Consider the following 15,451-nt stretch of genomic DNA (forward strand, 5'->3'; position numbering starts at 1 on the left):
AGGAGGGGTTCATGACAATGGTAGGAAGACCACGCAGCAGGTGGGCGTCGGAGATAGCGGCCCCGGTGGGCCCAGCACACCCCTATCCAACACTGGTCTTAGAGGACCTCTACTGTACAGGCCAGTCGGCCTGCAGGCTTAAAGGACAGATACAGTATGAGGGGTGAAACACATGCCTAGGCCCCTCTTCATTTGTTTTTAGCCTACTGATTTTTTTCATCAGGACTAATAATTCTTAACCCACCAGGATGTGAATGCGCTGATTCTTAATTAAAATGGATACTAGATTGCCCACAGAATCCATGGATGATGTAAAGAAGCCAATCACGATGTACTACATCCTTCACATTCTGCAGCAGGTCGCCATTCCACACATACTTCATGTATGGCTCACTGCATATTCCAAAGACACCTGAAATAATACAAATATATTAAAATACAAAACAGTGAAAGAGTGTTTAACAACACTAGAATAACTGGTTGCCTCAGAAAATTAAGAATGATCAAAAAAGCTAACAATATTTAGGTACAGGTTATTTAGGGTCAGATTGCAATGTATAACCATTTAGTTGTAGTTCTTCTCTCGTTTAAGAGAACAATTACATGAATTTTCTTTTGTTCAGACAGTCCAAAATTTTCTATTATATGAAGAACATCTTTTGAAGAACTACATTTCTATGCATTATTCTGCATGCATGCATAAGTTGTTTCTACAGAATACTGCAGAACTATTTTGCTCCATTTAGTGCCAGGTTGGTGGGGCACAGTGAAAAAACTTGGTGAGCTTCACCACCCCAGAGCCACTGGCTGTCCTGCAGCAGCTGCAGACAGACAGCGGCAAGCAAAAAAAAAGTACCTAGCGTTGTTTGGAGGTACATGGGTGGGGGTGAGGGAGATGCGGTGGGGAATTTGCACTGGTGTAAGGACCCCGTGGCTGGGGTGGTGGGCCCTCCAAATGCCAGCCTTGGAGGACCCTGAATATCCCAATCCACAGATCTATCTCCATTAACAACATACACAATTCAAAATGCTAACAAAACCAGAGTAGCCTTGCTGGGTACCATTTACACTGCCAGCAAAAACCTATCATGCCATAACTACGCCACCCAAATTAAATGAAAAAATAAATCACTATATGCATCAATCAAATGTGAGTTAAACCCAAAGACAAAGATGTCACATCCCTGTTTATAAATGACAGGGAAGAAAATAAGGAACAATGTACTGATCTGCCTTAAAATGTAGTGAACTAAAAATAGAATAATGTGCATTTGTCAGATTCAGCATTTTGATTCCTGTAACAAGATAATAATAGATAAGTCAATACAATCTAACAGTGCATGTGACAGTTTCTTCTGTATAATTATAATTAGAAATATAACAGCCTTTGACATAAAACTGAAAAGTGTAAAGGTGAAGAAAGCAAGAACAAATGATTCAGCCTTAAACTATCTAGAAATAGCAGAAGTGAACTTGTCCTATCCTGCAGTACCAATTTCCGGTTTGTATTTTCTACATGTAATAATACATTGTACAAAATTATTAAATGCCATAATTTTAAAACCTTGTTATTTTGGAACATAGTGATAAGAACTAAACACTTGTGCAGTTCTTTTACTAAAGCCACAATCTGGCACAAAATTTTGCACATGCTTCTAGCAAGCAGTGCAGCAGGATTTGGTTCGGGATTCTGCCTTTTCAGCAGGATTTAGATTAGGCTGAATCCAACTGCCTGGCCAAACCAAATCTGAATCCTTAAAATCATGTGACTTTACCTCACACAAACAAGGAATTGATTTTTTTTTTTTTTTTTTAACCGAAAATCAACCTCAATTCAACCTGTGGGCAAAAAAAACCTGTACCCCCACCCACGTAGACCCCGCTCCCTCCTCCCCCCAGGCTAACTACCCCCCTCCTGGGAAATGCCCCATACCCCTCGTCCCAGATTCTTCCAGCGAAGTTCCACGCATCCATCTTCCGGCTCCTCTGTAAGCAGACTGAGAGATCAGTATTTCTGTGCATGCACAGTTGGAGCAGTTTGCCGATTGTGACAACTGTGCATGCGCAAAATTACACGAAAATTGACGATCTCCCAGTCAGCTTACCGAGGAGGCGGAAGATGGATGCATGGAACTTCGCTAGAAGAATCTGCGACGAGGCGCAAGTATGGGGCATTTCCCCGGGGGGAGGGTAGTTAGCCTGGGGGGAGGACGTCTACGTGGGGTGGGGGGGGGGTACGGGGTTTTTTGCCCACAGGTTGAATGCTCATTCTGTCATGATTTTCATGGTGTAGTTTTTATTTATAAACTACACTGTTTACACTGCAAACAATAACTAAAACCAACAAGTATATTTTTCTTAGTTGTAATATTGTTGTGTAGGCAGCCATCTCCGGTCATTTTGCCTGGTCATGTGCTTTCAGAAAGAGCTAGTGCTGCACTATGGAACTGCTTTCTGATGGGCTATGGTTTCTCCAACTCAATGTAACTGAAGGAGTTGCAGTGGGACATGAATTGTTACTATTGAGAGCTGCTCTATATCTACCAGGAAGCTGTTATCTGGTTATCTTCCCATTGTTCTGCTGATGAGCTGCTGAGGGGAAGGGAGGGGGTGATATCACTCCAACTTGCAGTGCAGCAGTAAAGAGTGACTGAACTTTATCAGAGCACATGACTGGGGGTGCCTGGGAAAGTGACAATATGTCTAACCCCATGTCAGATTTCAAAATGAAATTAAAAATATCACTTTGCTCTCTCTTTTAAAAAACAGATTTCAGTGCAGAGGTCTGCTGGAGCAGCACTATTAACTGATGTATTTTGAAAGAGTATCCCTTTAACAGTTAGCACTGTAACTGTATTTGCTATTTACACGTTTTTTTATTGTATTGACCCATTTGTTCTACTACAGTACTTTCTCACTAAAACATAAGACATGGAAGAGCAAGGCAACAGTGAACTGCAGAGAAAGCACAGCCTTCGGGGTTTTTTTCACGTCAGGGATGACCTGCATTTTGCGTGGACAGGGGCATGGAAAAAAACATTCTGCTTGGGGGATGGGGGCCCAGAGAAAACATTCTGCTTGGGGGACCGGGCTCCAAGTGTTATGCCACTGCAAGGCACAAATACTGTAAAAGACAGTTTTACACCAGCATTGCCTGGAAAAAACACCCTGTTTTAAGATTGCAAGATGGAGAAAGAAGGGTTTTGTTTAGCCAGTAAGTATTCACCACTGGCAGCCAAAGATCGCAATATGATGGATCCCATCAAGTGAAAAATGAAAATGAGGGAGATCAATAAAGACTGGAAGAGCACATACCAAAAAAAACAACAAATCAGGATTTTATGGGAAAATATGGTCGAGTTATGATTATACTAGAAATTACAAAAATAATTGAAAACAAAAACAAAATTAGAAAACATACTCACCAGACCCACCTTGGTTGCTTAATTCTTCATCTTCAAAAATATCAAAGCCTTCTTGTCGGGTATGGGGTACTGTTTCTGGCTTTAGCATTTCAGCTGGCATTCTTAGTATAGTTAGATTGTACTGAAGAGAGTGGCTCAAATCATAGCTGTAGCTAAGAAATGAAATTAGGACAAAGGTCAGGCCTTCTGGTGCAATACGAGTATATTCATTAGGCGTAACGTTGATGTGGTTTTGGTAGGATTGGGAGCATGTCTTGATAAAACTAGGAAAGACTTGGAAGCATCAGGGAGTGGCATGCTGCAAAATGCTCAGATTTCTAAATGCTCTTAGGCAGTACTATCCAATGTCTGCGGCAAAGAGGGACATCATTTTTCTGGGCAACATGGTGGAGGGACGATAATGGAAGCCAGTATTGACGACTCCCTGTTTTAAACCATACCAACTTTAAACCACACCCATGTTACCACAAGAACTTTTAAGACCATGTCTACATTAATGGTGGTAGCACACCAAAAAACCTAATGGTTGGTACTCACTGCAGAGATATCACTCATATGTGAAACAAAAAAACTGGGCCACCAATAGGACAGCACTGCTCTTAGGTATAGTATGTAAAATCATATGCTATGTAATTTAACTACATAAACAGCACCAGTGGTTTACAGAAGCCCAGTTTATGAGAGGGATGTGTAAGGTGAACAGACATATATATACAGCAACATAACATTACTGAAGATCAATAAGAAATGAAAATGTTAAATTCTATGAGTGCCCCTAGATTCTTGTTACTGATTCACAGGATTTAATCATTATATACATTAATAATTTAATTCTACTCTCATTTTACAATTCGATGAATGAGTGCACAAATGCATGAAATTATGTAATTTGTGCCTAATTTATTTTAATTAATATACATTGATTTGCTGTAATTAAAAAAAAAGGTCAGGCAAACTGCCTGATGACTATATAATTTTCTTAGAATATATAATAGAAAAGAAGCATGGTTCATTGGTGGAATTCTTTTAATTTTATTAAAAATACTAAAAAACATAGTTTGTTCCACAAGCATAGCACAACTAAACATCATCACCTAATAACCCATTTGATACTGTTTAATGGCCTTGACAAAGAAAGTTGTAGAAACAAATGTTTTAATATGTGTAATTAAAAAAATAATTATAAAGCATCAACGCATGCCTGAACTGTCAAGCTAGGTGATGCTCCCCAGATATTTCCATTGCCCCTCTCTGCCTTTGAGCTTCACACTCTTACGGGTTTGACGTAATCATCTAAGACAGGACAATGTGTGAGATACGTGTCCCACTACAAGAGAGGGAGAGGGTGCTACTTGCAGGGCTTTAAATAAAAAGTTCTCTTGTGCATGTTACCAAAATATTTCAGTAAATTACCAAAACATCCTTTAATTCCCCATCATGTAATGTGCGATGACATACAAAATTTTCTATTCTTCTAAAATAAGGGATTATTAGTAAAGATATCGTACTGAATTACCTGAAGTAGAAATTGCTGGACAGGTCTACATTCTGAAATATCCTTTGATACCTAAAAGAAAAACCAAAATCATCAGGTAACAACCAAAATGAAACAAGAATACAACTGAGGACTCAAGATACAGTATATATTAGGGATACACCAAATCCAGGATTCTGTTAGGGATTTGGCTTTTTTTTTAGCAGGATTCGGTATAATGCAAGGGGCAAATTTACTAACCCTCAAAAATTCGCCAGCGACAGCTTTGCTCACATCGCAACACTTTGTCAGGCGTAGATTCGCCAGGACAACACTAATTCACTAAAATCCGAAGTTGCATCCAGGGCGCTGAACACTGGCAAAGTTGCACTAGCGTTACTGCGGCAAGTGAAGTTGCACTAGCATTGACTCATTTGCATATGGCGGGAAGTTGAATGGACGTATATGTTGCAGCAAATACATTACACTACATAAGCCCATGTGCCATATGTTAGGAAATGTAGGGGAGAAGCCGGGTACCCCAGAAAAAATTTACGATCTTTTGCAGTCTATCAACCTGAAAAATGAAAAGTCGCCAGCGTGTTTTGGGAATTTTCAACCATGTTTTGAGGAAGTCCTATCTACTCTATTGCACATTGCCTGGTCTGAGGTGGCGAAGGCAAGTCTGGCGCAAGAGGTAACTTTCAGTTAAACCCGCATCTTAGTGAATTTGCGTAGTTATGTCCATTCACCAGAGCACAAATGCGCCAGGCGTTAGGGAGCGAAGTACCGCTAGATTCTTCTTCGCTAGCGAAGTTACGCCGTCAACCGTTAGTAAATTGGCGAAGTACAGAAATGAAGTCACGCTGGGGAATTTTCGCTAGCGTTAGTCACTTCGCCACTTTTGCCCCCACGTGTCTGGATGAACCAAATCCTGTTGCCACATGCAAAAGGAATTCCATTTTTTTCTAATTTGCATATATAAAATAGGATTTGGTTCAGAATTTGGTCAAATTCTTCATGAAAGATTTGTTCCAATACCAAAACAGTGGACTGGGTGCATCGCTTTTATATAGAAATTTATCTGATTTGTATAGAGTTAGAAGCTGATATCCGTAATCAAGCGATCCACAGCTTCAGTTAACTTCTAAAGTCTGTCTTGGTTAACTCAATAGTCAGTCTTGCACACTTAAGGTGGCCATACAGAGAGAGATCTGCCCGTTTGGCGATGTTGGCAAACAAGCTGATCTCTCCCCAATATGCCCACCTTGAGGTGAGCGATATCGTGCTGATCTGATCGTGGGCCCTAGGGCCCAACGATCGGATCATAATGAAAGGAATACGGGCGTTCAGATGGTGGACCACATCAACGAACAAATGTGGTCCGTGATCAGATAGGATTTTTAGCCCTGCCCGAAGAAGCCCATTGGAGGGCCCCATACATGGGCCAATATTTTATTGGCCCGTGTATGGCCACCTTTATGGAAAAATTTAGCAAAACGTGAGATTAGAGTTTGCCACAGAAAAACTCATCAACTTTCTATTCATTCCTATGGTATATTAGGATCACATTTATTAATGGGTGAAAGTCAGAGTTCACCATTTGATAAATGCAGTTCTAAAAATCCCATTGCAATGAATAGAATGTTAGTGAATTTTTTTTAAGGTGACCTCTCTCACATTTTGGTAAATTTGACCATTACCGTCAAATGTCAGTGCATCTTCCAATGGTAGAATATGTATTTTATAAAAGTTATTAAGGAAAAGAACTGTGCAAGCGTACATCATACATTATTATCCCTTAATTATGTTTTTATATTTCAATTGAACAGGTAAACTAATTACCAAATATTGTTGATTACTTGTTTTCCTAGTTCAGCACCTTTATTATAGAGTCATACTAAAATTTCAGCCTTACATATCATGGTTACAGACAAATGTATATTGTGGTAAGAAGCTTAGGTGCAAAGTAAAACACTGAGTTAGGGTGAAAGTGTGAACTGGATTCCTCCCAATCTAATAATTGTGCCCACACTTAAATTAGGTCAGTTATGCACTCCTGGTTCAACAGCATCACTGTTGGGTCTCTTAGGATGAAAATGTTAAATGTTTTTTTTTCTTGTTTTTCAAGTTTTGACTTAAGTTAGACCAACAAGACTGTATACAATATTCATGGCAAATTATATGGAACAGAGCTGTGTGTAAGTCTTGGCTTCTAGGGTACATTTGTGCTACACTACCGACTTAAGTAAATGGTGCAGTGTAAGACATTTTAAAGGGTTAGTTCACCTTTAAATTAACTTTTAGTATGTTATAGAATGCCCTATTCATAGCAACTTTGCAATTGGTTTTCATTAGTTATTTTTTATAGCTTCTGAATTATTTGCCTTTCTTTTCTGCCTCTTTCCAGTTTTGACCCCTGCTACCAAAAACTAATGCTCTGTGATGCTACAATTTCATACCTCCCAACATTTTGGAAAAAGAGGGACGAATAGATTTTGACCACACCGCCTAATTACCATGTTTGTTTTACAAAATGTTAGGTTATAAAAGTTCGAACAAATTTCTGTGGTTTTTGTGTGTTTTTACAGTTTTGTTAATGAAGGTGAATTGCCAGTATTGCCATTTTCGATACAGTTTGTGGACGGAAGATTCCTCTGTTGCATTTAGGAGATAATAGAATTGTAAATATAATTACATTCATGATGGGTCCAGTCCTCCAGTCTCTTAAGCTCATTATCTAGCATTGGCCCCCAAAAACTAGGAGCCCACAAGGAATGACAGCAACTCCATCATTGTTTCCCTCAAAAAACTATACATTTTTATTCCTCACATTTCTAACATTTAATAATAATAAAAACATTTAATTATATATAAATATAATATAAAAAATATTAGGTTTAACCCACCCTAATGCAGTCACCACCTTGCCATTAAAAGGGTTAAAGTCAACCATGTGTTGCATTTTTAATGAACCATTACATCGAATACTTCTACCATCTGCCTGTGATCAGCAGAAACATGGTGTGGAAAATTATTTTGTATTAATTATACTCCTCCCGTTTTTTTTTCTCTTTGTTGCTATGTTTGTGAAATAAAATGTAATCATGCATTAACAATTGTAAACACACTGATACCTGAAATAGTTTCCCAAAATTAACTAAATATGTATTTTGACAAGGGGTGCCCAAAGTTTTGCATTTTCATAAGTAGAATTGTGAAACAAGAGGGATTGCCAATTTAGTAGGCACATTTAAACATCTAAGGAGAGAGCCAGAGTGTTAATCAATCTGTACAGATCCAATTCCAGGCATCACGCGTGATGCATTTTGTATGCATAAATGCCTGTACTGAGCCACGGGTGCATCTTTAAAAACCTGTCTGTCACCCCAGAAAGCTTTCTGGTGGTAGGGATTTAAAAGTCCCTTCTCAAGCTCAGGCAGTGTTCAGTTTGAAAATCTCCAACCTGTGCATTACTGTTGTATAAGATTCTTGTGAGTACTGTCCACCATTTTCTGCACATCTCTAGAACTTTGCTGTGAACTTGGGATGTCTGCATGCACAGTAGAGAGAAATGATACTTTATTTGTGCGCAGTCAGCCCAAATCAGCCACAACTAATCCTTGGGACAAATTAAAAATGCAGATGGGGGCTCACTAGAATAGTAACCTGGACTAACATATTTTCCGGTGCATAGAAGTGCCAACCCAGGGTCTAATAACAGACACTGCTGTGATATGCTGTAGTAAACCCACAGCATTTATCAATGCAGAATAACAGTATATTAAACGGAATTGCATGTGAAATATTTTCATTTTTTGGTGTTACTGGTCCAATAAACTTCAGTTCATAAAATTACCTTGCTTCATCTGGATGGGTAACTCGAACAGAATCATTTGGAATATAAATCATGCTTGTATCTTCAATTTTATAAATTGCATGCCCTCCAATATCAGCCATCTTTCTTCTCTTTGTGATCAGCACAATGTAATAACCTTCTAAGAATTGTACAAACCCTGTGAAAATAGCAGATACATACACACGTGCAGATTAGAATTTAAAGAGTAGTTTCAAATTTAACAAGTAAAGATCATATTTTAAAAGTACATTTATTGAACTGATGCAAACAATCAAGAAGAAAATGTGTGTAGGCTTTAAGAAAAATGAACAGTGTATGGCACTGTAATTAACATTTGCCAAGCGTGGGAAGCTAACATTTGATTGATCGCAGGTCTTTCACATGCACAGCTGGACAAATGACGCTTAAATGGCTTTATTTGTTGACTATTTTCATACCAAGGGGAAAAACACGTGCAGACTTTGGGTCTCCATTTTTCCAGTAAAATGACTAAATTAATAATAATAATCAATATATAATGCATGCAATAATTTTATTAAAACTAGCATTTAGACATGCCACTCTTTTTCCCTTTAACCCTTTATAAGATAATATTCCAGATGAAAATTAAGGGAAAAAAGGGTCACGTTGCACACATAAAAGTCACAAGTCATACTGACAAAAAATCCACATGTAGATTTTATACATGGGCAGTATTTAAAGGGAAAATACGCAATATAAGCTCATTCTGTTGTGAAAATTTAGAGAAGGTGCAAAAACACCATTGGGGTCATTTACAATGAAGAATGCAGTGCAAAAAGGACACAAAGTGCTGATTGCCCCTTGAATAGATCTCAGCCTGCATTAGGGGCAGGCAGATAGGTGTCCCCCTCCCACATTGTTCAGATTCGCACGTAACGGAGTGTCATGAGGCACCCTTAGGCAGGTGGTCAGGGCCAGATTTACCCTCAGAGGCGCCCAAGGCCTCAGGGTCCTAGCCCTCCGTCCACGAGCACCCCCCAAACCCCCCTCCGCGTGAGCATGGGTGCTTATGTGCCATAGCGCAGGGAAGCTGTGCGTTCCCAATACACAAATACCGAAAACACATCTATCTGGCTGTACCCAAACATTGTTGTGAACAGGGACATCTATCCACTGAGGTTTTCTTTCTGTATTATAGCTAGTCTTGAAAGCAAAGGAGGCAGGACCGTACATTATTATTATTAAAGAAAAGTCTTTTGGATCAGTAAATTCCAAACCTCTCTGGACAAGAAGATGCATTTATTTGTATAATGAAATTGTACTATGCACTGTGCAGGTGATTAAGAGGGTAGTGGTAGGGATATACCCATAAACCCTTACACTGTATAAAGTAACCGAATTGTAACAATGCTTTATCGTTAACTAATTGATCACGTGATAGAGGTGTGTGTGTGTTTTTGCCATATATTTTTGTGTGCGTATTGTTTTTTTTTTTTAAACCAAACACATAACACATAACTACTATTTCCCAACCCCCTTAGGCTTACAGTACAATGCTACCCCTCCCTCATCTTTTACATAAAGTGATGGATTCTGGTACTTGAACTTTCTAATTTTTATAATGGGGTGGTGTGCAGATGCCGCAATTTCCAGAATATATTACGGCACAATGCTTCACTACATGACCACAACTGAATGAACTCATGACAAAAAGGCAACTGTTTATAAAAAGGTTTATAATGGGTGGTGCATGGATGCGGCAAGTTCCAGAATATATCACATCACAATGCTTCACTACATGACCACAACTGAACGAACTCATGTCAAAAAGGCAACTGCACCTTTATTCAGATCCCTTTGCAGCTAGAAATTATTCAGAGGTCTGGAAAGCAGACATTAGTAGTAGAAACCAGTATTTCTGGTGCATATTGTATGCTTCAAACAGCACAAATAATTTTGCTGCTACACAATTCTACCAGTGAATTTCAAGTTTAAAGAAATTATGTTAATACATAATTGTTAACAAAATTAAATATGGAATGTAGCACCCATCCTGCTCTCCTCCATTCACTCCAGGGACCCATTTACGGTATCTAGCTCTTCCTGAGTCAGCAAGCAAACACAGTCTTATTTGCTGCAACGGTATAAATTTTCCCTGTTCACGGTTTACTAGTTTTAATACTGGTGAAAAATACACACAATCATGGTAATTTCAAGTACATCTCTTATACTACGTATCTATACACTCACACATATCAACTATATATACTGTATACCTATACTAAACTATAGATCTTATAATTACAATAGTCTTGGATAGTATGCTTTCACAATAAGTCATCCAAGCCTTTCTTAATTGCATTCATAGACTCTGCCATCACAAAATCACCCGGCAGGGCATTCCACAATCTCACTATTAAGAGCCATTTGTGCTGCTTCAAATAAAAGTTCAGTTACTCCAGTCTAAAAGGGTGGCTCTGGTGATTAGCTAGCAGAGGGGAGATTATTATGCAGAAGGTTGTCTTAGCAGTAGAACGTGGTGCTACTGGGGATGCCAGAATTAGCTGCCAGATGCAGTAGTTAATAATGCTGTAGTGGTAGACAGAGAGCGAAATTTATGGAATTAAGAATATTGCTGAAATATGAGTGGACAGAAAGGCAGCCAGGAGTTTATCCTACTATCATTCTGAATGTAGTATATGTATATATGGGATTCTGCCCTAACCATGAAAACTACATTATAATGTCAATATATATGACCAAAACAAATCATATGTTATATGAGACAACTACGAAGTTAATTTTATATAGCATTACAGTAGGCTGAAAATTTTTTAAAAAACGACCACATCTACTATGAAATAAATGTACTCATTAGTGATGTGCGGGTCGAGAAAAGCTGGACCCGCACCCGACCCGAACCCTCTTGCCCGCACCCAGTTCCTCTCCTCCTTTTAAAGACCCACTCTAACCAGCCCTCACAGTCGAAGGTAGCGGCCAGGGAGAGCACACAGACAGCAAACAGCACAGCGAGCTCCACCCACCCACCCGACCTGCGGGTATTGGGCTGGCACACACATAACTAGTACACATTATCCTTCCAATCAAGGCAAAAATTATAAACCTGACAGTTAATGCTTTACAAAAAAAATGCTATATTGGGTTTGGAAGACACTCTGGGGCTCATATATCCACACTGGACAAATTTGCCCATGGGCAGTTTACTAGAGCAACCAATCAGCAATTAGCATTTTAAAGCCAGCTGCGAGTAGAAAAATTCATGTAGCAATCTGATCGGTTGCCATGGGTTACTGCTCTTGGGCAAATTTGCCCAGTGTTTATAAACGACTCCCAGTGCCGTACTACCATTTGTTAACTGCAAAAACCCTTAAATTCTTCTCAATCAATAAGGTTCCCAACAAAATTCCTCCTCTTGTATAACTAGAATTCATGCTATTTTTGTCCAGATTCCCAACATTGTGGTATGAACAGAGAAATAAGTATGTACTGTAAGATGTGGTAAAGCCATTCAAGTTAAAAGCAAAATAACCGGGTTTCTCCTTATATATCCATTCTGCTATGTCTGAATCTTTTGGCTGGAAACACCTCAGGTCAATCAGGTCAAACCCCTTTTTATGTGGGTACCCAACTTGCCAGCTTCCTGTAAGTGATCCGGCTTAATCACGGGAAAAGGCCTTTTTGCCACAAGTTATGTACTTTACATGAGGAATTCCAAATGTCAGACCAAGAGGAAGCTATTTCCAGGAGACTTGTTGCATGCGGTAGAGCTGATTTACTGTGGGCACCAAATCTGGTCTGCCATGGCCCTAATGGACTCCTGCTTATCTGTGCACAGGTAATCTATTTATCTACCACACAAGAAACAAACATGGAGAAGATACAGTCTCCCTGTTTGCCTTATTTGTATGTACAACTTTATTTGTAAAGCCGCAGCTCTGTACAACGCATAAAACTAATATATATATATATATATATATATATATATATATATATATATATATATATATATATATATATATATATATATATATATATATATATATATATATGTATATATATATGAAGGAATGACCAGCAACATCAAGTCCTTTGGTGAAAAATTCAAAAGTGTATTAAAAATGCATGTAAAGCCGACGTGACGTCAGGGAAGACACACAGGGAAGACAAATCACAAAATAAATATACACAGAATTTGTATCAGGACAAAGAGCTTAAGTGCTATGTGGTAAGAGACATTAGGAAGGAGGTCCCTGCCCTGTAGAGCTTACAGTCTAAGTTCTTACGCTTATTTAGCATAATAAATATATCCCAATTATTTAGTATTAAAGAAATAAGAAAAATGTATTTCATCACAAGCCCTATCATTGGACTAATTTTAAACAAAAGGGTATACAACAACTAATGAGAATCTGCCACGTCACCTAGTAATTGATAGGAGCAACAAAAGCCCTGCAAAATACAGTAAACGTAAAAATTTATCATTAAATATTTCAAATATATGGAAAAAAAGGTTGGGAGCTTAGCAAACAGTAAGCAAAATATATGTGAAAAAGTAAAGGTCTTGCAAATTCAAATTCTATGAATGCCAGAACTGTTCCTACGACTTCAGTACCAGTGGTACATAAAAAAAAAATTCTCAGTATGCTTATGCTTACACATACAAAGAGAAGATAAATCCATTAAGAATAGGTTGACAGTTGCTAGTATATTGGTTACCAATACATACAATCTGGCTATTTTTTATATTTCTGGAGTTGCATGATATTACGTGTAATATGCTTAAGCGCATTTACTGTTTCGCCGTTATTGGCATTTTTCAACATGTATAGTTTTTACACAGCAATCAAATTACCTAGGGTCCTGTAAGGGTACCAGGCTGTTAGGAAAGAAAGCTATATTCCCACCATGTACCAGGATAGCCAGTAGTTGCAGACTTGTGTGTGCCATTAACCATTCTGTGAATAAGAAAAAAGCCTTGCTCTTTTAAATTAATTGTTCATTATGAAAATAAAAATTGGGTAAAAAGAAAGGCTGTGCAAAAAAAAATAAAAATGTTTTCAACATAGTTAGTTAGCCAAAAACGTACTGTATAAAGGCTGGAGTGACTGGATGTCTAACATAATAGCCAGCACACTACTTCCTACTTTGCGGCTCTCTTGGTTTCCACTGATTATGTTTACACTGATCTGTACCTTTAACAAATGGGTCCCAAATACTTGCCAGTTTTTCAGCTAAGGTTTGCTGCACCCAAATGGTAACATGAGGAAATTATTAGTTGCTCTGGAAATTACTTACTCCCAATCTTATTTGCAGAAAGTGAAAAGTCAAATATGTGACAGTTAAGATCTCTGTTGAGCTCTATATTTCTTAACCCCTCTGCAGCCACTGTGCCTGTGGTGAATATTGTTACATCTATAAACCAGCATCTACTAATATTTTGTATTGTAATTCATTCCTATAGCTTTCCTGATAATAGTTTCTAAAAGCTTATTGAAAGGTAGAGCATCTTTTCTCACACTTGGGTAACTATACAGATTAAATACGAACTCTTGTGGCTTCAGCTACTTCATTCACACATTTAATTACTTAAAAACCTTTGCTTTATAAAAGCGCACGTGTATATATGAAAAGTGGATAAAGCTACAGTGAAATATGAGGCATTACAGAAAAACACTGGGAGAGTGAGGAAAATGCTCCCCTGCTGATGTGCATGCCATCTAGCAGCTGCTTTTATCTAAGCTGGGTTTTAGAATTCTTTTTACAGAGCTTTCTGTTCAAGGAACCTAAAAAAGCTTAGTACATTTATCAGTTTCTATAGCTAGTGATTTTATTGTCATCACACGGCTTCATGTGCTAAGTCAGTATGCTTTCACCCTCATTGGTTCATTCACAGGTTAAAATACTTCATAGGACTTAAAAAGAATAAACGTTACTGAACGTTAAAATATATATTTTGCCATATATTTGTAGAATCACAGGCAGGGTTGTTCCAGAAACGAGGCAAGGTGATGCATAGATGGCAAAAAGCTTCTTCTGGTAACTTTAAGAACCAAACTTCTGTTTATAAAACTGAAATTTCTTCTTTCCTAGTGAAAAGACATACATAGACACCAAAGTACAAACCTAGAATTGACCTAGAATAGACTGATGCTAAACTGGCAAGGTAATGTAAAAGGTGTATCATGATGGCGTCCCCCACCCCTTCCAAATTAATTGTAACCATACTATGTTATGTACTAAAATGCTGTAATGTGCTTCTTTTGAACATTAATAAAAAAACAGTATGGAAAAAAAGTACACACTCATTGCAGCACTGAGTGTGTGTAGTTCCAAGTGAGCCTGCATGTGTCCATTGAAATACAAACACTGCGGTCAAATTGATAAAATCAAAATCAAATAAAAAAGGGAAATCAAGCTTGTAGACACTATATACAGTATACCTAGAATGAGTATAAAGCTGGCCATAGACGCAAAGATCCGATCGTACGAATCAACGTACAATCGGACTTTCCCATCTCCCGACCCTCCACTAACCATTCAGATCAAAGTCTTACCATTCCGATCAAATAAGAACAGATCACCCAATGTTCTGCCCCTGACAGCAATCGTACAATAGTTATGTCTGACAAAGCTAGTGACAGTCTCCCTCTGAAAACCGTACGATCGGCAATACATGCAGAGATATTATCGGCAGGCGACAGTAATTTTCTA

General features: G+C 38.3%; 1 protein-coding gene across 2 annotated transcripts in view; it reads right to left on the reverse strand.

Annotated features, from left to right (window-relative positions):
* Positions 1–15,451, reverse strand: part of fig4.L (FIG4 phosphoinositide 5-phosphatase L homeolog) — a 178,697-nt gene that overhangs the window by 120,055 nt on the left and 43,191 nt on the right. The window contains exons 5-8 of one of the 2 annotated variants that reach the window (XM_018263317.2): positions 8,759–8,915; positions 4,942–4,992; positions 3,435–3,577; positions 284–412 (exon numbers count right to left, since the gene is read on the reverse strand). In XM_018263317.2, coding sequence (XP_018118806.1) covers positions 284–412; positions 3,435–3,577; positions 4,942–4,992; positions 8,759–8,915 — 480 coding nt within the window. Of the gene's footprint in view, positions 1–283; positions 413–3,425; positions 3,578–4,941; positions 4,993–8,758; positions 8,916–15,451 lie in introns of both variants that reach the window. The other variant, XM_018263316.2, reaches the window with a different exon arrangement.

This window comes from Xenopus laevis, chromosome 5L (genome assembly GCF_017654675.1).
Source record: "Xenopus laevis strain J_2021 chromosome 5L, Xenopus_laevis_v10.1, whole genome shotgun sequence".
In the NCBI taxonomy this organism is placed as follows: domain Eukaryota; kingdom Metazoa; phylum Chordata; class Amphibia; order Anura; family Pipidae; genus Xenopus; species Xenopus laevis.